Here is a 26,813-nt window from a genome sequence, read left to right on the forward strand (position 1 = left end):
AAGTTTCAGAATGCTGAAGCATAACAGAGCTCTAAATATATAATTTCAAAGCTTTGTTAGCTGTTAGTCTTAAGTGAACATACCACAGATATGTAACGATTTCCGCGTAAATACCGCGTGCTACGGACACCCCATGAACCTTGTGCCGTGCGTGTGTTCACCGCACCGCCCTGCCGTACCTCTCGAACCCCTCACATCAGCAGCGGAGGCAGCGACCACCGCACGTGATTCAGGCGCCCGGCGGCCCGTTTTTACCTTGCGGCTCGCGCCAGCTATTCTTAGTCGCATCAAGCATCGCGGCGGAGACGGCCGCTGGCTCGGCCTCAGGTCCGGCGGCGGTCAGTGCGCCACTCATCGCTTACGAGGTCGGCATGACGTCACCGGGTGGTGCTGACGTCATGACGGGCCCGCGGCCTGACTCTGGCAGAGCTGTCATAACACACCGCTGGGAAGATCACGCCAGACACCACAGCACTGGGAAGATCACGCCAGACACCACACCGCTGGGAAGATCACGTCAGACAACACACCACTTGGAAGATCACGCCAGACACCACATCATTGGGAAGATCACGCCAGACAACACACCACTGGGAAGATCACGCCAGACAACACACCACTGGGAAGATCACGCCAGACAACACACCACTGGGAAGATCACGCCAGACATCACACCACTTCGAAGATCGCATCGGCGAGCCGCCGCCGCCGGCCGGCTGACCTCACCCCAGCCTCTGCAGGCGGCCGGCCTCAGCTGTCGACGGGGTCTGGGTCTCGAGACCCGCACGGTTAACGTACGTCCCGTGGTAGAAGTCGGAGCGCACGCTGGGGCGGACAGCGGCGTCAGTCACCTTTCTTCTTGCTCCCAGGACGATGAAAAGACATGTGCGCATGCAGAGTTAAAAGTTCCGGAAATACATTTTCCCAGTTATCCGGAAATAAATGTATTGCATCGAGCAGCACCAAAGCGTGAGACGGGAAGACTCCGAATGCTGCATCCAAAGCTCCTTCATGCAAAGATCTTACGCGACACACGCCATTGCCTATCCTTTTACGGGGTCCAGCGTCTGCAGTGGCATAACGCAACCGGGATTCGAACCCGGCCCCCCTTGCGGGAGCCAAAAGCGTTATCGCTTGGCCATTGCGCCCCTCCCCCAACTGAAGCATTTATAATCAATATCTTACATAACCGCGCATACCGGCTTTAGCTACATTTGAAGACTTTTCTGCACGAAAAGTTTAATTTTGTTAGCATTGACGCATGTGCGCGAGATCAGCCATCATGCGCACACGTGATATCTGGATAATCCCGGCATCATTTGAAATAAGCACTTGCCTCGTGACGTACCATGTGACTTGCAATAAGGATAATATTGACCCCTTTCGTAGGCAGAAACATTGCACCTTAAACTTGCAATCACACATAGTTACCAGCAACAAGTGATGATAAAGAAATATGTTTGACTCTAAACACAGGTAAACCAAGGTGACAAAACTGAACGCATCAGACTCATTTCGGAAGCGCGCTCGTGGAACAAAATGAACGCCTGGTTCTGGAACACTTGTACAATGTGGCCTCTGTTAAGTGCGCATCTCGGACATGGAACCAGAAAGCTGTCTCCGGCGCCGGCTCTGGCTTTGGCTCCGACTCCATCACCCACGCAGGCTCCTGGTCCTGTTCCTGCTTCTGGTCTAGTTCCTGTTCCAGTGTAGGAGACGTGTCGGACGGCGGGACGCGCTGTGGACTCGCGTGTAGGCCAGCTGGTACGCATCACCGACGAAACCGGTGAAGAGGGCGGGGTTGATGGTGAGTCACTCGCGGCGGCGGCGAACGCGCCCGTGGGCCGTGCAGTGTCCGCTGTGCCGTTGGCCGGCCGCTGTGCTCCACCGCACCGAACAGTGAGCAGACCATGCGCCGCTGCCCGGGAGCGCATCCGCGGCGTGTCTTGGCAGGCGATGGAGCAGAGCGGCGTCAGGCCCAGCCTCCCGCTCACCTGCACTTACCGGTTGGCCTGACGCAAGCGGAAGCCACACGCTTCGAACCGCTTCAGGCGCACGATCAGCTCTAGCGGTGCGCTGTACACCAGCAGCCGCTTCCTGACGTTGCTGTAGACGGTGTAGTCGCCCCACTCTTGTCGCCAGCACTCTCACTGGGCTGGCCGGTAACGAGTCGGCGGCTGCGCAGCTCGGTGCTGTGTTCGCAGCCGAACCGACTGCTGCTAGCGAGCAGCTCTGGCGTCGTGTTCTGCGTGTTCTGCGCCTGGCTCGGGCTCGTGAGGGGCAGGGCTCGCCGGGCGCCGCCTGTTGACGCTGCCTCACTGTTCATGGCGGGTGTCCTGCGTTTGAGGTCTGCGATGGCGCTTTGTGACGCTGCTTGCCTGCACTCCTCGGCAACAGGCAGCGAGAGGTCGGAGAACCGCCCGAAGACTGGCGCGTCCAGGCGTTCAGGTCCGTGTCCACTAAGATCGGCTTTCCACGAGGCTAACCAACTGTCCACTAAAAACTGAGCCGATAGTGGTGCGCGAAACATGGTGGCCGAGCAGCCTCAGACGCGGGTTCAAGCCCGCCTCCACCGTCTTTGGGTCTGCCTTATCCGGCAGGCCCACCGTCCGCGTGAGCTGGTCCTGGTGTCGCCACAGCTCCTTCAGTCGCAATTGCTCTATTGGCGCGTACGGCCGCTCGTGGGTATCCTCGTGCTCCGAGCTCACGGACCGCGCCATTTTGAGCGCTCGTAGCAATTCGCTGAGTGAGGCGATGGCCGTGGTGACGTTCGTGTGCATTTGCTTCAGGAAATGGCCGAACGAGAGCGTGAGAGGCTCAGTTTCCGGGAAGCCACCATCCGGTATTATTTATTGGCATATGACACGACATTTTTGTTCATTAATCTCGCAACTTGTGGCGCCAGTTGCTTTACGTTTTGTTTGGTCAGGGATCTTGCAACAGCCAAGAAAAACAGCCCAGACGGTTACAACACTGGGATCGGTTTTGACAAACCCTGCGTTCGCCGCCTGTCCAACTGGTAAAAATTGTGCCTATCGCTGAGACCCAACGCCGGGTCAGCGGAGTGTTGATTTTGGATTCGTCCCGCACGACCTAATCATACGTTCCCTACGAACATGCCCCGTATGTGCGCCTGATCGCCCTGCGAGATTTGTTCCAGGCGATGCTTGGCTGTGAATGAAGCTGTTTTCTCGTTTTCATACACACGCTTACGATAACAGCTGCGTGCCAAACATGATGGCTGAACGGCCGCGTCTTTTAAATTGCCAGAGATGCGGTTGGCTGCCGTGACCCATGGTGGGTACGTTCCAGGGCATCCGTCAACAGCTACAGGTCGCGCTACTCGAACGCTCCGACCTTTGAGCCCGAACCGAAGAAGCCACCACCCGAGGAGAAGCCGGTCAAGGCGAAGCCGCCGGCAGAGGAGTCTTCAGAGGAAAGCTCCTCTGAAGAGGGGGAAAGGTCAGAAGAGGAGAGCTCCTCTGAAGAGGAAGCCAAACCTGCCCGGAAATCTCCCGACAACGAGTCTAGTTCATCCGCAAGCAGCGACGAGGAGACGAGCGACGACGAGGCCGGCAAGCTGTCGGGAGTGAACGGCGCCCACCGGTCGTCTCCGTTCTCGGAATCCGAGTCGGAAACACCGGAGCGGCGGCGGCCAGTGGACAGCATGTCGGGCCAGGCGGACGCGGTGCCGTGGCGGCGGCCGCAGCTGCGCAAGGTGGGCCGCAGGAGCGCCGCCGGCCGCCAGCCGTCCTCGGAGCTGCCGCCCTGGGCAGAAGACGCTAAGCGCCGGCTCGGCGATGTCCCGCTGCCCCTCCAGAAGCCGGACATTGGCCACAGGTCAGTCGCATGGGTCGCGGTGGCGGCGGCAACGTGCCTGGTACAGAAGTTACGGATGTATAATGCTTAGCGTAGTGTAGTTGATAATGCGGCGGAACCAAGTACCCGAAGCAACCATCTTTGACTAATGCATAATACTATCCGTGTATTTTGTCTAAACCCATAGTTGCCACTCATCGCGTTTGTTTGAAGCAGGCGCTCGAGCATGCGTCGCAGATTAATGTGTTCGTACAGCGTCTGTATATCACCCAAGGAATGAGGTGGTCTCGGCAAAGCTGTGTTTTCGAAGCCTCGTAAAGATCGTGTGGTAGTCGAAACATGTGTCCTCTGGATCTGATCCAACACTCACGATCGCCCGGCGTGGGAGGCCGGTGGCGCTAATGACCTCCGAAGTTACGTCCGCCACAAAACAAACCGGGCGCGCTGCGATGCCGTTTAACCGGAGCGTTTCGCCACCGGCCGGCGGACGGGCACCGCTCCGGCTGAGACCCGCCGCCACTGTCACCAGCCGGCCCCAGTGGGCAGACCGGCACGCCGACCTGGACCGGCTGGAGGAGCTGGAGCGACGCCACCAGGAGCGGGTGACGCCGGCGCCGGCGCAGCCCGAATGGTCCGCACATCGCCTCGACGCTGCCACGCTCGGCAGGCTGGAGCGGGCTCACCGGCTGGAGAAGCTGGCGAGCTTTGACAGGGCACCGCCAGAGTGGGCTGACCGGCGCCAGTCGCTAGGTGAGTGGCGTGCCGCCGGGCTGGTGAGGTTTAGCGCGCCCGCCGCTCGCCAGGTGGCACCACCGCGGTTCGGCCGGGTCCGAGGACGAGAAGGACGACGAGGAGGACGGCCGGCCGCCGGAACCAGCCCTAAGCGACAAGATGGACTGGATGAAGGAGAAGATGCTGAGGGACGCCGCCGGCAGAAGGCCGCCCCCACCTCCGCCGCCCCCACCCCCGCCTGCCCGGCCCGGCGCTGGTAGTTTGGAGGAATCCTCCCCCGAGGAAGAAGAGGACGAGGACTCAGAGGGCACACGGGAAGGTCAATACATGAAATGAAGTTTTCAGTAGCCACCCCTGGTTTGTAGCTTCCCGTGCTGTTTGTAGGAGTACGTCTCGCAACAGAGTGACTGAATGAACTGCCCCCGTGAAGAGAAAGGTGGAGTTCTTTGAATGGGAATGTGGACATAGAGTAGCTGCGTTCAGAGGCTGCAGTCTCCGGAGCGTCGTATTGTGCAGACCACCTGATGCTCGTTAAGACAAGCTCTTTAGAAGGCAGGCGTTGATTTTAGCATCGCAGTATTGAGCAGATAGTCTACCTTTTCGTCACCTTGTGCTAAATTGAAGCGCGTAGTTTTCCTGTTCGGCTTTCAGGTGTTCTGCCAACAACAGTAGCAGTGAACGTTGATACTTGGCGGCCGTTAGTTCAACAAAATGTTGCGGCCATCAAAGGGAGCGAGATTCGAGAGAATCGTGATGCTGACTAACCTGTTCGCTGATGTAATCCTGTGTCCTGTCATCATGAAGAAGAGATGCTGATAGATTTCATTGGCATGTGGAGAGTGGTTTGGAAGGGTGGAGGTGGAGGCAGTTGAATTATCTTTTTGTGTGGTCTGCTGCCAAAACAGGATAGAGACATGGCTACAGCTGCCTGCAGCATGGATCATGAATTGTTTTTTAGCTTCCAGACAACAACGGTTGTGGTTTTCCCGCGGACTTGAGGACATGAGCTCGCGCCACGAACTTACGTAACAGCGGTGGACGCGAATGTTATGACACCGGTCACGCGCTAAATAGTTTCAGCCAATGCGACGAGGTTATTGTGCGATACCCAGCAATGTCTAGATGGTATTTTAATGTATTGTACGTGGATTGCACTGTAATAATGGAAGAAGTTTATCGTGAGCAGAGCATAGCAGTTCATTTTACATTAAGATGCATGCTCTCGTGAATATTTTATACGGAGTTCATTGCGTTATTCTGCGTTGTTGATACCCTACATTTGTTTTCGAAATCCCCAGTTTGACAATTTCTCTAGCACGATTCCCAGTACTGAATATGATGCACAATTTATCTGAATCTGTAGACATATTACCGTTGTTGTTTTGCATGATGAAAGACGATTGAACACCCTTGAAATGGATTGATGGTAACCAACAGGCGTAATAGATTTCAGCAAACTGCAGCAGCTGGAAGGCCGGGCCAAGGCGACTGAGGGCCCGGCGGAGCCGAAGGCCGCGCCCTGGGAGTCGGTCAAACTGGTGCCCCCACCTCCGCCTCCTCCGCCCCCACCCCCCTCCAGGCTTCCGCTGCCGCCGCTCCTGTCAGGTATATCAAGGTCGAGATCGCATTGGATGTCTTCTTGACACATAACGTGTGTCTCTCACGTGTGTAATTATTTGCTCTTCTGTCAAGCCCTCTAATTTTTATTCTGACATCTTGCATTTTTATCCTTGCATTAACGCACTTGTAACAGTTGCGTTTTTTAAAATAATATACACGATGCTACGGAGCCTGAATGACTAGATCGCCTGCGACGGGACGTGTTCGGCGGCAGTCACCAAATATGGCAGCTGCGCTAACTGCGCGCGATTCCGCCAATGAGGAGTGTCCGTGCTTGCATCTGGCGTTAAAAACGCCCCCTGTCTTCTGACACCCATCCTGTGTAACCAATTATATTTGTATTTTATTCTGTGCTTTGATTACAACATTTGCAGCCCTATCTGCATGCGCCGTTAGGCATGGCCATAGTGCATGCCAGTTCTTCTTGACATTGCCAAGTTCGCCGTATTTCGTCCGTTGCTAGTAGCGTGCATCTGGCCTTGGTGTACTTATGTAATTGAGAGGTAGGCCCAAAAAAGGTAATAAAGCCTTTCCTCCTCAATAAAGGCGATTTCTGCAGCAGAAACTCGACGGCGGCTGGTAACGACGAGCGCCTGATATTTGCGCGGAGAGACAAGGTCACGTTTCTTAATGGGCCCCAGGTAGTTGACCGCTTGCGTTTTAGCGCTCGTCATGTCGATCGACTCCATCCTGCTGGTGTTGCGCGTGACACCATCGGCCGGACGCGCTGGCAGACAAGCCCCCGCTGACGCCCAGCCAACATGAGAAGCTGGAGCGGCTGCGGAAGACGCCGCGCCGCCGGCCCGACTGGGGCGTCATGATGGCGGAGATCAGCCGGCCGGCGCGCCGGCTCCGCCATGTTGAGTGCCGCGACCGCAGCGCCCCCATCATACACGACCTGAAGCGACGCGGCAGCGAGGCAAGCGGGGGCGCTGGCGGCGTGGCAGCACCAGCGGGAGGGGGGAGGGGGTGCGGGCGCAATGGAAAGAGGATTGGACGGGCAGGCTGATCCCCAGGATGTTGTGAAAGATGATTTTGTATAATTGCGAAACTGGATGCGCATCTCAGGTGGAGAGGGGCATGTTCTTAAAAAGGACAAAGAGTCAACTGCCTGTCAGCTCGAGTTGATGGATGAACCAACGTTCTGTGTGATGAGTGCGAGTCGAAAGGCGCTAGCGTCTTTGGGTTGTTTTGCTGAGTTTAATATCTTTTATTTCGTTAGGTGCAACACAGACTAAGAGAACATAGAGAACATGTTTAGTACCCTTATGACCGACCTGTATGCCACTGGCATCTTTCGGGACATCGTCGTGCACCAGCTTGTGCACCAACAGCACAGGTTCGCAACCGTTCCTGGACTATTTCAGTTCATATTCGAATCGGAGAAGGAGAAGGAAACACCGACCGATAAGCTGATGAACGACATTCGCTCTGGCGTGAGGCTGAAGAGAGTGAAGTGCAACGACCGGAGCCGGCCGAACCTACAAGGTGCGTCTGCACGCTGACACTCAGTGCCGAACCTGCAAGGTGCGTCTGCACGCTGCCACTCAGTGCCGAACCTGCAAGGTGCGTCTGCACGCTGCCACTCAGTGCCGAACCTGCAGGGTCTGCACGCTGACACTCAGTGCCTAACCTGCAAGGTGCGTCTGCACGCTGACACTCAGTGCCGAACCTGCGGGGTCTGCACGCTGCCACTCAGTGCCGAACCTGCAAGGTCTGCACACTGCCACTCAGTGCCGAACCTGCAAGGTGCGTCTGCACGCTGACACTCAGTGCCGAACCTGCAAGGTGCGTCTGCACGCTGGCACTCAGTGCCGAACCTGCAAGGTCTGCACGCTGCCACTCAGTGCCGAACCTGCAAGGTGCGTCTGCACGCTGCCACTCAGTGCCGAACCTGCAAGGTCTGCACGCTGCCACTCAGTGCCGAACCTGCAAGGTGCGTCTGCACGCTGCTACTCAGTGCCGAACCTGCAAGGTGCGTCTGCACGCTGCCACTCAGTGCCGAACCTGCAAGGTCTGCACGCTGCCACTCAGTGCCGAACCTGCAGGGTCTGCACGCTGCCACTCAGTGCCGAACTTGCAAGGTCTGCACGCTGCCACTTAGTGCGAGCAGGCCGAACCCGCAGGGTCTGCACGCTACCACTCAGTGCGCCGCCTTCTTCACTCGCAACCAAAATGCTTGCGTCCTTCCACGTTCTCTGTGGTTTTCCTTATCACTTATGTCCATGCTGCCGGATTAATACCTTTTCAGCGCTATTGTTTGCTTGTTCCAGGTTCTCTAAGGAGAACCAGCCATCCGTTTTCGTTTATCTTTCCACTTCCGAGACCGGTCAGTCTGATGCAGTCTGTCGACAAACGGGCGCCTATCCCACAGAGCATGGATTTCGCCATGTTGACCGCAAAGCTGACTCATCCTCTTTACGTTGTATCGGCTCCTGTTTGAGGCTGTCTCGGCAACGGCATGCTCCTTAGTGACCACTTGTTCCGTCTAATGTGGCCTACACATGGCAACACATCACTGCTATCTGCTGATCTGGTTGACGAAAAGCTAGATCAAGCAATACCAGGGGCCAAAATGACTGTTCGAAGTTGAAGAGAACATCAGCGTTTTAAGGTACCTTTTGCCATTGAACGCCATATGCATGTGGGATGAGACGAGATGAAGTCAAAACAGGTAAGAATGTTTTTGTCTTCCCCATAAAATTGAAACCTCAGAGAATGTAGTCCGTCACCTTTTGGAAACTATGCAGAAATCATATCTCACTATTTTCGCAGAATTGTAATTAGGTTTGTACCACGGTTTGTGTGTCAGTTTTGTCTAACACATTGATTTCAGTTCATGGGTTGGGTAAACCGATTGACTCTCATATGGACTGGGTAGCGGTTGATCTGCATACAGGTTTGGGAAAATCACGGGTACGGATATGTGCTTTGATAAAACGTTTACGAGACGTACCCAATCCTATCGTTTTTGTTGAATAATATGCAAAAGAAAAATTAGGAACAGCTTATTTTTTTGTTTAAGTAGCTTAAAGACAGGGATTTTGGTGCACGTATTAGCGGAAGAACAACACGTCAGTGAAGCCAAACATCAACCAAGTCGGTTAAAAATACGTTTTTGCCGCAGTCCGATAGAATTGAACGGCCATCCATAGCTATCGCTGGCCGCTGCTCTGGCACACGAGCGCTCGTGGCTTGAAAGAGCTGCCTTCGTTTGAAGTCATGCGTCCGCTAACCCCCTTCTGTTTCTTTGAAAAAATGTTTGTCATTGAGCGCTCTACACTCACTTCGACTTCAAGTTCCACTGTCATTGAGCGCTCTACACTCACTTCGACTTCAAGTTCCACTGTCATTGAGCGCTCTACACTCACTTCGACTTCAAGTTCCACTGTCATTGAGCGCTCTACACTCACTTCGACTTCAAGTTCCACTGTCATTGAGCGCTCTACACTCACTTCGACTTCAGGTTCCACTGTCATTGAGCGCTCTACACTCACTTCGACTTCAGGTTCCACTGTCATTGAGCGCTCTACACTCACTTCGACTTCAGGTTCCACTGTCATTGAGCGCTCTACACTCACTTCGACTTCAGGTTCCACTGTCATTGAGCGCTCTACACTCACTTCGACTTCAGGTTCCACTGTCATTGAGCGCTCTACACTCACTTCGACTTCAGGTTCCACCACACCGCGTAAGAAAACATTCACGGTAAGGTGGCGCCGCCGTGAGTGGAACAACGTGGGGTTAGGAAAAAAACGGGACTGGACACATTGCATGTATCTGTGGCTTCAGACGTTTCCGTGAGCTTCTGGAAAGCTGTATCGCGATCATTTTGCGCCAAATTCTCGGCAACCACATAACAAATTTGCTACACTTCGCACATTGTATGCGTCACTTTGCTAATGGTTGATCTTCACTCGGGTAAAATTGCTAATCGCTGATCTTCGCTCGAATGAAATTGTTTATCGTTGATCTTCTCTCGAGTAAACTTGCTAATCGTTGATCTTCGCTCGAGTAAAATTGTTGGCATCCGTTTATTGTTGCCGACCAACGACTTCAGCTGCTTGCCTTGTTTGAATCAAAACTATTTGACCTATAGTTACAACATCCTTGCATGCAAGAGGTCATCAGCAGGATACAAACTTTGGCACAATCCATCTCTAACGCTCCTGACAGAAAAGAGAGCAGGGAGGGGAGGGGTAGATTCCCTTTCCCCGGGGAGTTTCGTGTTGGCAGCCTCCTCCGTACCGCCTGTTTAAACGTGTAGCAGAACTCCGGTTGGTCCCATAACGCACATATTTGATCAGATTCACAGTACTCCGGTGCGCTAAGAGCTGATCGTATAGACAAGATCACTGAGGTGAGATACTAGACACTGCTTCTTGGACAGCTTTGTGACGTTAGCCAGACCAAGAGGCTTTGGTGATGACCCATACTCGTATTTACTGCTCCCTACGGCAGCCGGCGGCGAAATAACAGCAGGGGCTTAGCTTGGTCTTGTGGAAGACTTATCCGTTTAGTGACACTACCCAGCGGTCTCTTTATCCCATGATGCTGCAGCAAAGAACAACACGGCAGCGAAAAATGCCCAGCCGGACCTGTGATGATGCGACCTGTGGTCGTGGCGAGGCTCCCCGATCAGGGGCTGTCGTGTAAGGTCCCGCCTACGGGCCTTTTAAGCTTGTAGTGGCATATTCATTTCGTATATCCACTTTATTTGACATTGTTTCATGTTTAAAAGCCTTGAATCGATCACCGCCTCTCATACCAAGGACTGACACAGTGTAATACTTCCACACGCCTCTCCGTGCCTATGGCAGGCGCAGGTGCATCAATGGGGGGGGGGGGGGGGATGCCGGTCCAGCGAGAACCTGAAAGATTGAGCACAATACAGACTAATGACGTCCTTCACTGAACTGGGTGCGGCTTTATAAATGCCACGACCCTTGATATGGTGTTATGACAAACTACAAATTGAAATGTTGTGCTGACCACCTCAAATAGCTTGTCTGACCTTGGGCTCTAGAAAGGCTCATTACCCTCCAAGACGCCCCTCTCGACCGGGGCGAACCCTGCATGGCTCTGCAGCGTGACGCGTGCTTGCCTGTCATGGCTGCACTGCCGGCACCCAGTGGCGGCGCTTCAGATGAGAGTAGTCGGTTGGTGGGATGTCATAGCCGGAAAAACCGTCTGCTTTTCACACTGAACGGAAGTGGAACCATTTCTTGACCATTATATATATATATATATATATATATATATATATATATATATATATATATATATATATACAGTCGCCTAATTGCACTAATGATGAAACTTGATTGGCATGCCTTTGTTAATAAGCGGTATGCTGATGTATGGACATCCCTGTGCAATGGGAGATTCATAGCTGTTCCAGATTTACCCTTTAAATACCTGCGGAATCTGTCGTTGATTTCGCTGCATATTGGAACTAGTAATCTCTTGCAACTGGCACGGACTGGCAACTGGCACTGGCAGTTCACGAACGCTCCGTTTCGTATGCAGGTAACTTATTTTTCGACCCTATTTCATTAAGATGAGCACAGGCCTTACAAGTTACCTCGTACTCACAAAGTTCTTGGATCGTCAGATCGATATAGCTAATTGCGCTTGATAGTAGATAAGAAACCTTCTACACCAATAGCGATGCTCTGTTTACTGTCGGAGCACTGTAAGCTGGGGCTCCGACAGTGAGAACGAACTCGGGGTCTTCGGTGGGGTCTGCGTTTATGCCGGCTATGGGGAGCTCGGGCCTGCGTTTATGCCGGCTATGGGGAGCTCGGGCCTGCGTTTATGCCGGCTATGGGGAGCTCGGGTCTGCGTTTATGCCGGCTATGGGGAGCTCGGGCCTGCGTTTATGCCGGCTATGGGCAGCTTGGGCCTGCGTTTATGCCACCTCTGGGGAACTCGGGCCTGTGCTGGCACTGTTGGAATTGATCGGTGTGTTTGAATAGCAACGCAGGTCGCCACTAGAAGTGCTAGTTTGATTTCCATTTTTGTGGAATTCCAAATAAGTCGAAGCCCGAATGGGGAATTGGACGGACAGGGGCAGAAATCTTTGCTTTTGTTGTTGTTTTTTTCTGCTAAAGCTGATGTCATTCTGTGGTATCCCAGGTGAATATTGCGTTTCAACTCATTTGATGCAGATACACATCACTTAACCACAATAATTTTGTTTCTTCTCATTTGATTTGAGCGAGCGAATACAGCGAGGCTGGTAGTGACTAAGGTTATTGGCTGTAGGCAGTAATTATTTGAATTAAAAGATACCTATTTCTGGACAACCTGATTTTGGGGCACTTTTTGACGGGCAGCTGGTCCAGCATGGGATTGCGTGTTGGTTTTTGGATTAGAACTTCGATAAAACGACAACTCTGGCCGCCACATTGGCTCCAGGGGGCCCGGCCGCTGCGCTGGCTCTGGTAGGTCTAACAGCTGCCCTGGTGCCTATGTTGCATGCCGTAACGCTATGACTCGGGTGGGACTGGCCGTTACGTGACGGCTATCACGACTCAGGATCATCTGCTGGCTATGGCAGATCCGGCCGTTGCGCTGGCTCTGGCGATGCCGACCGCTCTCAATCACATGTGCATTGGATCTCGTCAGGCCTGACACGGCCTAGTCTCAAACGTGACCTCGATCTGGTAATACCAAGACATGTATCGACATGGCTCCGGTGCGAACCACGTATGGTAACCTATAAAGCAGGGTATTGTAACGCATAATTTAGCTCCCATGACGTCGGGTTGCTGCTTTTGGAGCAATGCATGGTATTATGCACGACTTTTCTTTACAGCCTATTATGACGTTTTATTTCATTCTGTCTGAAGTGTTTGGCGTGTTCGTCGATTTTGTGCCTAGACGCCCTCCTAAATAAATCCACCTTATGCTCGACCCGACAAATCCATTCACAGTTTTCCTCATCCACGTCATCTGCATACTCGCGGCGCCTCGTTTACCGAGGGCAAGCTGCATGCCCCAGCCACAAGTGGGCTTAAGTGTCACTAGCGGAGGGCCTATCCAAGCGCCGAGTACATACCCAGAAGAGGGACCCTATGCAGGCTAAATCGCGGCGGAGGATTCCCAGGTGCATGTAGCATCGTCCCACCATTATCCTTTCTCTTTCATTCTACGGCCATGAAATGGCCACGAACGGTTGAAAGGGCGCTGATTCAAACAAGCCAAAACGAATCCGATAAGACCCAATCTGTAACCACGGGGTAAACCCCCAGTTGTAGATATCTAACAAGCATATGATGGAGCACGGGACATTCTGGGGTAAGGCTTTGACGGTTTAAACATTAGCAAAGGAAATATCATTCCATGTATTATTTCAGTCGTCTCAAGGGTGTTATTGGGAGGTTAAAAGGAGAGCCTCCTTAGCATCAAAAGACTCCTTGATACTGTCTGAAGGGTGTTGAAAGTTACTGCCTAAAAACAAAACACTGTTTAGACAGACGATTTAACGTACGCTATGCATTTTTTCAGGGAGCGTATTTTTTGTTTCAGAGTACTGCGATCCTTCTTCAGAGGTGTATAACACTACTCCTAACAAAAAACCGCGCAGAAGGGCTCTTTGGCCGCCGATGCTGTACAGGGGGCTTTGGGAAGGTTTTCATATTGGTGTTTATTGTAGTGGTTGTGGATGTGACTGTCCATTGCGTGAATCAGCAGAAATAAACACAACTCATGCAAGAATACGGGTGAATCATTTCTGTTCCGTACAGGAAAGTCTTGCGTGCTCGACAGCTATCGTCCCAAAAAATATATGTCCCTCGACAGTTATCGTCCCAAAGAGCATATCAGCCATTGACAGTTATCGTCCCAATCCTGCATGGCATCACCACTCATCATATCATCACCAAGCTGATCATATGACGTCACACACGACCTGCCTCAGTTATACATGTGATGTTCACCTGCCCATCTGAACGTCCGTGAATTGAACTGCGTTGGTCTTGCGTCATTCCTAGTCTTGCCTACCCTTGTTTACCCTGCACTGGATCGCCGGACATCCGTGATGACGTGTGCACCACCGCCGCCGGTCGCCAGGCCTCCGCAAGCTGCGCAGACAGCGAACCTCAGAGGCGTTCGTCAACCTGCCGCCGGAAGAGCTGATGGACTCGGAGCCGGATGAGCTGGACGATATTGACCGGGTGAGCGGCGCTGAGGCGGCCGGCGCTGACGTGGCTGGGCGCGTCACGCAGGAAGACCGCCGGCCCCGTCTGCAGTGTCACTGTGTGCACGAGCCGGCGCCAGGTTCCGCCTGACTCGGCGAGGGCGCGTCGTGACCGCAGCGGACGCGCCAGGGAGGCCGGTTGGCATGCGGGCGGGCCGGCCGCGCGGCCCTTCCTGCCAACATTGCTCTCAGACCGCCCGCGCCGAGCGCCAGGGCTGAGGCGCCACGTGTCATGCGGCTCGTTGTGCTTGTCAAAGCGTGACACCGTAGGCACGTCATAACACCCTATGGTTGTGTATTGTTGGCTGTAAAGCGTGCGGTTTGGGCCCAGCAGCGGTGGGCCGGTGCTGGAGACACGCGTCTGTCAGAGCCGACCTGACTGCGGCCGCTGTCATCAGGTGCGCGATGACCTTCAGTCAACGCGCCAGATGCTGGGCGACGAGGTGAAGAACCGGGAGCGCCTTGCCAAGGAGAACAAGCAGTTGAAGGCAGAACTGAAGCGGGTCCAGGAGCAGCTGGAGTGCTCTCGGATTTCTGACGCGCCACCGCCAGCACATGTGCGTACTTACGTGTGCACGCCAGGGGCCGGGCTTATCTGCTCAGATGTGTCCTCTGGCATTTGTTGGTGGCTGGTGTCGGTTTATTTTCGCATGGTACACGCTGAATTTCCACTGGTTGAAAGAACAACGGCTCGTCTTACGGCCTTCGTCCTTGTATTTTAGGTTGAAAGAAACAAAGGTGCTATTGTTTTTGTCACTACCTGAACTTTGTCCAATATTTTTCAAGCACTCAAAGCTCGATACTTGCGCAAATGACACTAGATGAGCGCACGGGAGGCTTGTGTAACACATGCGCAGGCTTTTCTCCTTGTGTTGCTTCATATGTTCCTGACACCACGCCTCAAGCCGTTCACAACATACACTGTTGTTGTTGTTCTCGCAGCAGACAGCAAACATATCTGACCTTGCGAAAATATGTGATGGCAGGAAGACCATTAAACCTCTCATTGGTGACATTCTATGTGCGTACTGGTTCATGCACATTCTATAAGGAAGCTTCGACGATAAAGTTCTATTAAGCTGCTCTCTCGACAGATTGTTACTGCGATTGCAAGCAGGATGTATTGATCTCCCCACAGATCTTCCGGTAACTCCGGCTCAGCTGTTCATGTTCTGTGACTGATTCAGACATAAAGCTGGCGGGAAACGCCACTTTCAGTCGGTCTCAGCTAAACGCGCACCGCACGATCTTGGCTCGATGCCGAACATGACCTTCAGAAATGCCGTCTGTCTTGGCCTATCACTGTCTGGAATGTCTCTGCCTGTAATAACGGAGGTGCCGTGCGGCCGTACGGTTAACGCCTAATGACGCAAATAACCCTCGCGATATTTAATAAATCGTGTCACTTCTAAAAGCATGCTACGCAGCATCAGCGACGACCAGACTAACGTAACAAGCGATGACAAACGTCTGAACCAAATGCGACTTAACAGATTAAACTGCAAAAATGATGTGTCATCGATTAGTCCGGCGGAAACTGAAAACATCCTCGGGCGGTCGATCAGTGCCCTCCGTTCCCAAGCTCATGGGCAGTCAGACTATTTTGTAGTTGTCGCTGGTGACCTGTGGCTGAATACTGGCAGTCGTAGTTTTAAACACTTGTTGCAACGACATGTGACGTTTCATCATTGGTGACAGAGAGTTTCATCAAGCTGGCTGCTTATGCAGGTCTATTGCAGCACCAGCAGTCACTGTGCAGGTGTATAAATTGCATTTTAGTAGCGTTTATGTTATTTTTCTAGGTATTGATTAAATTTCACCTAGATAGCTTCCAACAATTGCTCAGTAATTTCCCGCGCTTTCGTGAGAATGTGTCCACCTTCTCTTGCATAATGAGCTTTAGGCTGTTTGGCCCACCGGAAAACCATCCGGTTTAGTCCGGCATAGTATGACACATTGTGGTAATTGCTGTGGTGCATTTGTTTTTGCTGTGAGCGTACTTTGTATGCTATAACCATTATGCATAGCACTAGGTTTGCATCCATGGCACAAAGGGAGGAGTTATTCGGCATTTGCGGAGCTTGAACAGATGTTTCTTATCAAAATGTTCTGCTTGATGGAAAAGTAGAATTGAAAAACTGCAATGCTGGCCACAAGACATTTGTAATGAGGCAACTCGACCGCTCGACAGTCCTTGCTGCCATGAGTTCTGTCTATAACCTGTTGATTCGGCACTCGTCGGACCGCAGTATGTGTTGTGTAGTTTTAAGGTTAGGATTCCAAAAGTGTAGTATGAGGAATAAATTCACTTTACAAGGATACAAACATAATTTTAGAATCTTGTTTCAGGAGAAATCTTAGATCAAATCACCTCCTGAGGTGATTTGATCTTTGATAAACTCCGGAGTGTATGTCATAAATTGATGTAGTGGTGATTTCTTAAAAAGTCAATGAAAAGCGTGATCTAAAACATATATTTATTTCCCAAAACTGGCTCAATTCACAATAACCTTACTTTCGTCAAGCCGTACACTGTCTAGTTTTAGATAAGAGCCATTAGCGAACTAAGAGCGAATGTGTTCATCCACATTCCACCGAGCCTATTTCAAATGTACCGCGGAGGCCACCAAGGGTGCATCCCCAATCTACCTAGGCCACTTAAAACATCTCATCAAAAAGGTCCCAAGCATTAAACAAAATGAGCCGCAAAATGAAACATCCTGGTTGATTCAGAAACGTTGGGTGCAAAGGTGTAAGCGGGAATGTTGGAAGGCCGGCAAGCGATCGACAGGACAGCAAGCCCACCTGAACAGGGACATGCATAATCATCAGTGCACCAGCAGCTAGCTGGACAGCGTCATAGCTGGAGCCTCACCACTAGCCAGACAGCGCTACAGTTACAACCTCGCCACTAGCCAGACAGCACCACAGCTGCGACCTCATCGCTAGCCAGACAGCGATGCAGCTACAACCTCATCACTAGCCAAACAGCGCTACAGTTACAACCTCACCACCAGCCAGACAGCACCACAGCTGCGACCTCACTACTAGTCAGACAGCGCCACAACTACAACCTCGCCACTAGCCAGACAGCTCCGCAGCTGTATTCTTACCACTATCCAGACAGCACCGCAGCTGCAACCTCACCACTAGCCAGACAGCACCGCAGCTACAACTTCACCACTAGCTAGACAGCGCCTTAGTTACAACCTCGCCACTAGCCAGACAGGGCCGCAACTACAACCTCACCATTAGCCAAACAGCGCCGCAGCTGCAACCTCATCACTAGTCAGACAGTGCCACAACTACAACCTCGCCACTAGCCAGACAGGGCCGCAGCTACAACCTCATCATTAGCCAGACAGCGCCGCAGCTGCAACCTCATCACTAGCCAGACAGCGATACGATTACAACCTTACCAGTAGCCAGACAGCGCCACCGCTGCAACCTCACCACTAGCCAGACAGTCTAACAGCTACAACCTTACTACTAGCCAGGCTGCGCCGTAGCTACAACCTCATCAGTAGCCAGAAAGTGCCGTAGTCACAATCTCATGACTAGCCAGACAGCGCCGCAGTTACAACCGCGCCATTGCCCCAGACGACGCTGAATTGACGTCAGCTGAGAGCTTTCTCATAGCCTCAGCTGCTGCTTGTCATCTGCTCCAGCAGACCAGCACCTCAACTTGGTCAGCTCCAAATCAACCAATACTCTTATGAATGCCAGATGGTATAATCAGGGCGATTCTTCAGACATGCTGGCCAAAAGTCCCAGTTCTGAACTTTTACCAACTGACGGCAGAATGGATGTCAAAGACTGGAGGATCAAATATCCGCTCACTATGGCTAGTGATATCAACTCACCAGTCTACTTCAATTCGGAATATTGAAGGTATTCAAGAACACAAATCTATGAAACACGATGTGAATAAGAGAATGCATGTATTGTCTGTATGTACACATATAGATGTGCCTATAGTTAATATCAATGGTAGACAAGGAGACGCACTCTCACATAGTAGGGATGAGTGTTGTCATTGTTGCAAGATGGGAGTTAGTGGGATCTTTTTGAAAATTTCAAGCTGACTGAAAAAGCTGCTCAGGAAATTGTGGGATATCGGTATGGAAATATAATTGAAAAAGTTCAATCAGCAAAGGGGCGCCATTGTCAGGCTGAAAAGGCTTCGAAAGAAGCACCGAAAATATGCATTTTGGGAGAGCAATAACAGTTCAAAATAATGGGATGAAATCATGTCAGATTGCCACACTACACTGAGTGACCCCGGTTTACGGTGTCAAAGCTAATGTGCACGAGCGCATGGAATGAATAAACCCTTAAACCTCACAGATAGGTGTACGCCAATAAAATTATTATTGCTTTAAGTGGGCGTCGTATTGATACACTTAACTCCGCCAGATGGATAACATGTGAAGCACATGTGCACGGAGTGCCAATCCCTGGCCATTTCACTCGGCGCAGTGTTGGAGAGGTAGAGATGTCTCTGCCCATATGTGGGCCTGAAGCGTCAGTGTCCTCACCACGACGCGCCCTGTGCCGCAGGCGGGCGGGTCGGCGCCCTCCTCCGCGACCGACGACTTCGAGGACGACTTGGGCGCGCTGGCTGGCGAGATGGCCATGATGCGGGACGAGGCGGGCGCCTCGTCTCGGGAGGCGCTGCTCTGGCAGGAGCGCTGCCGAGGCGCCGAGCAGGAGCTGGCCGCGCTGCGCGCCCGCCTGGAGGAGGCCGAGCACGGCCGGCAGAGGAGCCGCAGGATATCCGTCGAGAACAGCGGCGAGGTGCGGAGAAACAAGTCCTCAGGCAAGATGGCCAGGAGCAGGACCAAGGACAAGATCGCCAAGACGGCGTCGCAGGCGCGGGTGGGCAGGGAGGGGAACGTGAAGACGGGTAAGGAGGAGCATGCCAAGGAGGACGAGGAGTCGGAAGAGCTTTCCGAAGAAGATCTGGATAGTGAGGGGGAGAGGCAAAGAGATGCAGATCAGCACAAGAAGAAACAGTTGAGAGAGCTCAAAATGTGTGAAAGCAAGGTGTCTCATATGCAGACAAAGGTGAAACACGCTAAGGACGAAAGAATGCACTTGAAAAATCGCATCAAGACCCTCAATCAAAATATGAGAGACGAAAACAGGAAGTATAAAGAGTTGCAACGCGAGGTGAAGAAAATGGGAGCCATGCTTAAGGACAGCGATGATGAGGACAGTGGAGAAGACAGCGAGGAAGAATCTGAAGAAGAGACCAGTGAGGAATCTGAGTCGGCAACCGAGTCCGATACTGACGAGGAATCATCAGAGGAGTTAGAATCGGATGACGAAGATCTTCCGCTGGACGAGAGGACTCAGCTGATGCAGGAACGCGCGAAACGTCACGAGGACAACGAGAAAGCGATCAAGAAAGGTAACTATATGCTGAAAACTACCGCAGAGCGCCTATTTGACAAACTGAGAAGTGAGAAGGAAGAGTATCGCCTGCTTGAGAGGCAGCTGAATGACTTGGTCCACGAGCTCGGCTGACGTAATAACACGCAATGCACTGACCGCCGACAGAGCTTTGGATGGTGACCTCTTGTCATTAGCCTAATGTGCCAGCGAGCTATTTATGGTTCACGCGGTTTTATTTGCGCTGGATATTAGTTATAAGTCCCATTTGTATGCGTTGATACCGTCAGTTGCAATACTTGTGCCTCCATTAGCTTTTCGCTGACGCGCCAGTGTCCATGATGACACCAGACACCTTGCAACGCGTGCCTTGAATACACGACAAACGTGCCGCTTCTAGTCCTTTCCAGAAAGCGCTAATTTTAGGCACATGTAAGAGCTTGCTCAGCTGACGACCACGCACCGCTTCTCAGTGACGAAACGATCCTGGCTTGCGTTGTTTATTGGGACAAGTCGTGTTGCCTTCGAGCAGAACCGCTCATCATTTGATGGCAATATCAGTGCTTTGAGGTCGTGACCCGTGCTGGCACAGCCTTTTGAAGTACGTTTCGTGCGAAGCGGTGCAGTATCTGTGAAAACCTGCTCACTATCGACCAGGGTGCACAGATTTTGATAGCGGCACAGACAAGTGTCATGGATCCGTCTGGTGCTTCGGATGACAAGTGCCATGGATCCGTCTGGTGCTTCGGATGACAAGTGTCATGGATCCGTCTGGTGCTTCGGATGTCGCTGAGAAACGGCCATGTGTGCAAGTCCATTTCAGGTGTCATGCCATGCCATGGTTCAGACATGGTTCGGGTCGGAAACGTGCTGGTGTGGCATAGGTAATGTTGTAATGTAAGCCAGTGCTTTACGTATCTTTAAACTTTCCTCTGAAACAGCCGTAATGTTTTCGAAAGAGCATAGCACTAGTATGCCAACACAGGGGATAGAGAGGACCCCAAGCGGGTTTGATGTACCCTTACTGACGTTTATCATACCACGGACGGCTCGCTGCTCATCGTAATGGCGCGGCAAGGAAGCCGCGTGGGTTCCGTCATGGGTTGATGCATGAGTCCGAAAATCCATGCATATATGCACGACACGGCACGCCAGTCGCTTAAAGTGACGTTACAGTGGACACACACTCTGCGTAACGTCGCAACCAGCGATCATCGCTTGCAGCGTGTCTTTGTTTCTCGTAAACGGACGACCTATGAGTACTGAACAACTATGGTGAGCGCGACCCTCGGGTGTGGGATCGTGGCGGCGGGGCACGCGGGATTGGCAGGGCATGTTTACTGCTGGCATAAGCTGACTGTTTCCAAGGTTGGGGACTTCAGGTCTCTATTGTCGCTGCCATACCTGTGATACGTCATGGAGCCATGATTGGCATTGTCATGTGACAATGCTGACCAAAAAGCTCGCCCCACCGGCTCGATATGGCATTCAGCCCGTGCAGGATTACCAGTTGGGATAGGATTAGTTTATTTCGATTTTTGGAGAGACATCGCGCCAATCCTTGGACCGACCGTCATTGGTGTGACGATAACACGGCGGGACATTACATGCTGTCTACTCTCACTGCGCCGCACCCGGACAAAGCATAGAAAAATGCTGTTGGTTGGGACAGTCCGTATCTAAGCTGCACAAAAGAAAACTGGCGAGGCTGGTATCCATAAGACGCCCGGTTGAGCTGGGTGCCATCCGGCTGTGCAGGACGCCGGGAGTGGCGGGGTGGCTGCAGTGTTTTTAACCCGTAGTTATCATCCAACGGTCTCAAACATATTAGCAGAGGGACGTCACAGCCACCAGAACATACTAGCAGGGAGACGCCACAGCTACTAGAACACACTAGCAGGGAATCGCCGCAGCCTCCAGAACATATTAGCAAGGAAACACCCACCACAGCTACCAGAGCTACTAACAGGGAGACGTCACAGCCACCAGAGCATACTAACAGGGAGATGTCACAGCTACCAGAGCACACTAGCAGGGAGACGTCACAGCTACCAGGACATACTAGCAGGGAGATGTTACAGCTACCAGAGGCTTGCCGCTTTGTGCGAACATCATTTACAGCAGAGCTGATGGCATCGTGGCCACCCTTTAATCAGTAACCTTGCATGTCCGTGTTTGGCCGTTTCCATCGCTTCAGAGCAGAGCTGATGGCATCGTGGACACCCTTTAATCAGTAACCTTGCATGTCCGTGTTTGCCCGTCTCCATCGCTTCAGAGCAGAGCTGATGGCACCGTGGACACCCTTTAATCAGTAACCTTGCATGTCCGTGTTTGCCCGTCTCCATCGCTTCAGAGCAGAGCTGTGGCAACAATCATCGGCCGCCCTGCGGCCACGAATAAAAGTGCACGACTCCCTACTTTTTTGGAAATGCATCATTCAGTGCAGGATATTTGTTTTGCACGAGTATTTTCATGATCAGTCCCATATTATTACATCAGGATACCTCGAATGCGAGAATATTCGCACAGATAGTGCAGTGGTCAGAAAAGATAGCGTAATGTATAAAAGTATATAAATGCTCGCTTTATACTTGTTAGCTCGGATCTTCTCCATAAGCGTCCTAGTTTGCCGAAGATACGAATCAGATGTTGAGCAGGAGCATATATCGCCTAGTGTTTTACTAATTCTGCTTGCATCAACGACCAGGCCGTATCTTTTTTGGGGAGCTAAAACGCCTCAAGGAATCTGACTGGTGATGGACCTTTCAAAACGCATTAGCATTGCTTATTTTCAAGCAAGACACGAATCTTCTACATTCAAAAATGTAAAAGTTTACAACTCACAACTCTTCGTACTTGTACTTGCCCAAAATATTATCACGTATCATCATTCGCCACCATGCGCATTTTCCTGCTTAAAGCATTAGGAACAATCAGCCAGAGGCGTACGGCACGCACAACTGAAGTATTGAGCACCACACGGATCGTTACAGCATCCCAAAGTTGCGGCGCGCATACGCTACCCAACATGCGAATTCACTGGCACTGGCATTCTCTGGCTCCTTACTGGACACCGGCTGATGAGCCGCGGCACAGGCCGCCGCCAACGGCCGACAGCTGGTAACAGCAGCACGCGAAGCGAGGCGTGTTCAGCTCGCGTGCTGAAACCAGTCTTCGTCGCTCAACTCCCGGCTTTGTTCTGACCTGTACTGATCTGGGCGTCTTGAACACGCTACCAACAGACCAGAACTGCGAAACGAGCCCGTGTAGCATTGAAGCAAAGACATATAGAAGCTGACACCGGAGCACACCTCCCATTATCTCATCACTGTTTGACGTGTATTAATGAGAATATGAGGGAATGATGATAAAAAATCGAGGTTGAAATGTGACAAGCGGCCGAAAAAAATCACGTTATTTGATCAACCCTAGGCAAGAAATGTCACGCCCGTCCGTTGCGCTAACTTGAGCAGTAGACATCTTTAGCTTTACATCTCACTGAAAAATTTTGCATACGAGCATATCCTACATATAATTCCTGCATTTCTCATTTCCTCAAAATTATGCAGCCGTATGTGGCACTACTTTGATGTGACACCTTGTTTTTGGCTCTCCCTTTCTGGTTGTCCCTGTTCCGACCCGTCTAGTGCCGTCATAATGTCACGAGCTTCATAGCGCTCTGCAAACCGGCTCGACAGCCGTCGGGCTGCTGGATGGCCGGACCCGACAGACCGGCTACATGCCCAGCTGCGGACGGCGACACGGGACACGGAGCCTCACTCTCGCCGAGGCCCGGGACGTAATACAGCCGGGGCGCCAGCGGGCGCCCGCCTCCCCTCGCTATCCGCCTACCGTCCGATCTCGTCGCAAGGAAAGCCGAGATAAATAACAAAGGTGTGTGGTGCGGGTGATGGGGCAGCTTTGTGTTGCAGCTCTCAGTTGGCAGGAGTGGCAGGTCTCGCAGGGGCGCGCCCTTCACGGCGATGAGTGTGCCAGCTCGATGACGGGATACTGCGGAGGTCGGGAAGTCACTTGGCGACGTGCCCTGGGTTTGATTGTGTATTGTGAGTGACTCAACACTGGCATGCGGGTTGACGCAGTCATTAGACGCTGTGTGCCTGACGGACTGTGCTCAAGAATGACACAGGGAGACCACAATGCGCCATGACTCGGCGTTTTGTGTTCAGTGTCGCGGCGGATTTCCCCGCGGTCTGGCGTTGTGTTTGTCTCTGACGCAAACTGTGCAGTTCCTCAGCACTTCACCGTCTGCCAGTGAGAAGGCGAAACACCGTTGCCATTGCATCGACGCCGTCCTGGACTAACTTGCCGAGAGGTCTCTATGGAGCTTCAACCACGTGTCAGCACCAACTGTCATACAGTGAATGCAGCTCGTGTGTGTGGTGTGGAGGCATCAGACGCTGCTGCTAGTTCATACGGGGCGGGCCTGGTGCGAGCAAGGCGAGCAGAAATGTGGACAGCTCCAGACGTGTTTGACCAGGAATACAACGATTACCTACGACTCGCGCTCTTCTCATCACATGCAGATTGAGTCAGCGTGAAATACGATGGCAAATTGATCGATCGTATTTTGGAGATAAAATCAATTCGTTCGCGTGAGTTCAAATGCCAACTACAGGTGATGTTCAGTGCACTCGATGTAAACCGACCAAATAGTTCACACGAGATTTTATTCCGGCAATGTTGCATGGGTGTTAGTCATTAGGAAGTGAGAACATTCCGCCGACTCACCATCCCCCGATGGCGTGCTTTGTCTTCAATAAAATGCATGAACGTGTGTGGAAACATAAACTCACTTGACGAGTCATGGGGATCCCATTCTATCAAGCACACATCGTTCCAGTACTCTAGGTAGTCAAACTTTTTTCGGAGAAATCATATTCTAAACCTACGACAAGGATTGAGGTTTGCGTTGTGAATATTACGGACGGCCGCCCTTCCCCAATAACACGTCACGCCTGTGGAGATACGTGGCGTGGCGGAGCATTGCCGTCGATAGTATACGCTCAAGTGGGAATGTTCCATATCTGAATATCTTGAAGCAAGCACCAGACATAATGGAATAAGCTCACGTGTAACTATTGGTATGCATTTAAGTGGAAAAGAGTGCTCTTGACAAAAATTATTCCGTTTAGTAAAGTTGCTGCCTAATACAGCGTTCCTTGATTGCGTCATCTTACCCGCACAACATTGACAGAGAGACGATCGGGGGCACTTGGAAATTGTGTTCACGAATATCAGATATGAACGACTCGACAATTTTGTTATTCCTGGCCGTGATCACCGCTTGACCAATGCAATGGTAGGATTTCAATGGCGTTACTATGACGTCATGAATGCTTAGGCGAACTTGAAACAGTTTCCCCAAATAGGCTGCACATCTTCGCGGGCGTGTATCTCAGAAACTAAAAGGGTTTATGTCTTAAGAAGTTGACGGCCATGAACCGCACCGAATGATTTTCAAGATGGCTATTGGAGTTCGAAACCCCATACAAATGTGGAACATCCCTTTCAAAATTAGCACGTAAAGGGTGTCACACAAATTTGCTTTATCAAGAATTTGTTCCTCTGCAATTGTTATTACGGAGCAAAAATGCTGATCGGTGAGTGCCGTTTTATGCCTAACAGGTGAAAAATAGAAGCGTGACCACTTTTGCATATATTTCTTAGCTGACACCACTTTATCGTTACGCCCTGAAGTGGTCCAGCATGAGAGAATACCAATGCTATTTGGAGTCCAGTGGCGTCAGCATAGGTGCTGCCATATTACAAAGGGCCACTAACCCCGTGCAGTTATCGAAACTTGAACATTTACTGCGGCGTTAATATTGGCTTCCTATCGAAAAATGCGTTATTTTCACCAGGAGAAGTTACTGCGACTCTATACCCATTGACCCCAAGTGAGTTTTGTTCTGGGCTCACAATCCCTTTAAGTGAGAGTGACACCATCGCGCCGCGGGGAGTCCGCCTGCCTTGATCCGCGGATTGGCGGGATCAGGTTCTGGTCCCGTAATGAACGCCATGATCACGATTCGTCGCCCCACAGGCAAACAGCCGAGACGGAGGTCTGACCGTTCCGGGCACTGCTTCGGAGGTCTGACCGTTCCGGGCACTGCTTCGGAGGTCTGACCGTTCCGGGCACTACTTCGGAGGTCTGACCGTTCCGGGCACTGCTTCGGAGGTCTGACCGTTCCGGGCACTACTTCGGAGGTCTGACCGTTCCGGGCACTGCTTCGAATGCCACACTATGTCCACACAGCCATGACTTCATTGTCCTCAGTCAACCGCCCCATTCAGCAGGTTTCGGTCCTTGTTGGCTTATTTAGCCGTGACACAATGGATGCGTCCTTGTACCTCCATGTCGATACAAGTCCCGATGGAGAACAGCTTTTCAGTGTCAGCCTGCAGTATATGACCCGACAGGGATGTCCCGAGTGACCAGCCGCGTAGTCGAGTGCAGTCCAGTGCAGTTGGGCCTCTTCGACAGGCCGGCTCACTGCTCGGCATTCGGGGCTGAAACGCGGCTCTGCCCCGAACAGTCGTACAGTGGTCCCTTCGTTGGACATTGTAAAGGTCGTATCTTTGGATTCTGTTTGGATTGGTCACAAAAATCTACAGTAGCAAACAGATGAGTGGTGTGCATCACACACCGAATGGCGACGTGTGGGAGGTAGATCGATAGCAAAGTCAGATAAGCGACCGAATGGCGACACGCAAAAAAGCCATCGCTAACCAGGGATAAAACTGCGAACCGCCATGCACTGGTTTGAAAACAGCTGCAGTTGAAAGAAGAGAATGTCAATAATGCATCACACAAAACGCATGCGCAGATAGCTGTGACGTCATCCGAGAGTGCATCGGCTTTTTTACCGTGTGGTAACGACAACACCGCCTGCCGATTGGTGCGTCGGGTGACGTCACACGGCATGAGCGATGTGCCCGAGTAGAAGGCGACACCAGCACGGCCACCGGTACCCGCATCCGATTCTGGTGTAGTGCAGCGAACGTTTACAGTTCATGACATGTC

The 26,813-nt window shown here is 52.0% G+C and overlaps 1 protein-coding gene across 8 annotated transcripts in view; it reads left to right on the forward strand.

Annotated features, from left to right (window-relative positions):
* LOC119112274 (cytokinesis protein sepA) overlaps positions 1–20,160 on the forward strand; it is a 31,728-nt gene extending 11,568 nt beyond the window's left edge. For 6 of the 8 annotated variants that reach the window (XM_037236386.1, XM_037236383.1, XM_037236384.1 and 3 more), the window contains 8 exons: positions 3,313–3,840; positions 4,623–4,870; positions 5,998–6,156; positions 6,906–7,090; positions 7,539–7,659; positions 14,248–14,351; positions 14,773–14,931; positions 18,935–20,160. In XM_037236386.1, coding sequence (XP_037092281.1) covers positions 3,313–3,840; positions 4,623–4,870; positions 5,998–6,156; positions 6,906–7,090; positions 7,539–7,659; positions 14,248–14,351; positions 14,773–14,931; positions 18,935–19,903 — 2,473 coding nt within the window. In that variant the 3' untranslated portion in view covers positions 19,904–20,160. Of the gene's footprint in view, positions 1–3,312; positions 3,841–4,348; positions 4,570–4,622; positions 4,871–5,997; positions 6,157–6,905; positions 7,091–7,538; positions 7,660–14,247; positions 14,352–14,772; positions 14,932–18,934 lie in introns of all 8 variants that reach the window. The other 2 variants (XM_037236385.1, XM_037236387.1) reach the window with 2 other exon arrangements.
* Positions 20,161–26,813: the final 6,653 nt, after the last annotated feature.

This window comes from Pollicipes pollicipes, unplaced genomic scaffold, assembly GCF_011947565.3.
Source record: "Pollicipes pollicipes isolate AB1234 unplaced genomic scaffold, Ppol_2.1 Scaffold_7261;HRSCAF=8764_pilon_pilon_pilon, whole genome shotgun sequence".
Lineage (NCBI taxonomy): Eukaryota > Metazoa > Arthropoda > Thecostraca > Pollicipedomorpha > Pollicipedidae > Pollicipes > Pollicipes pollicipes.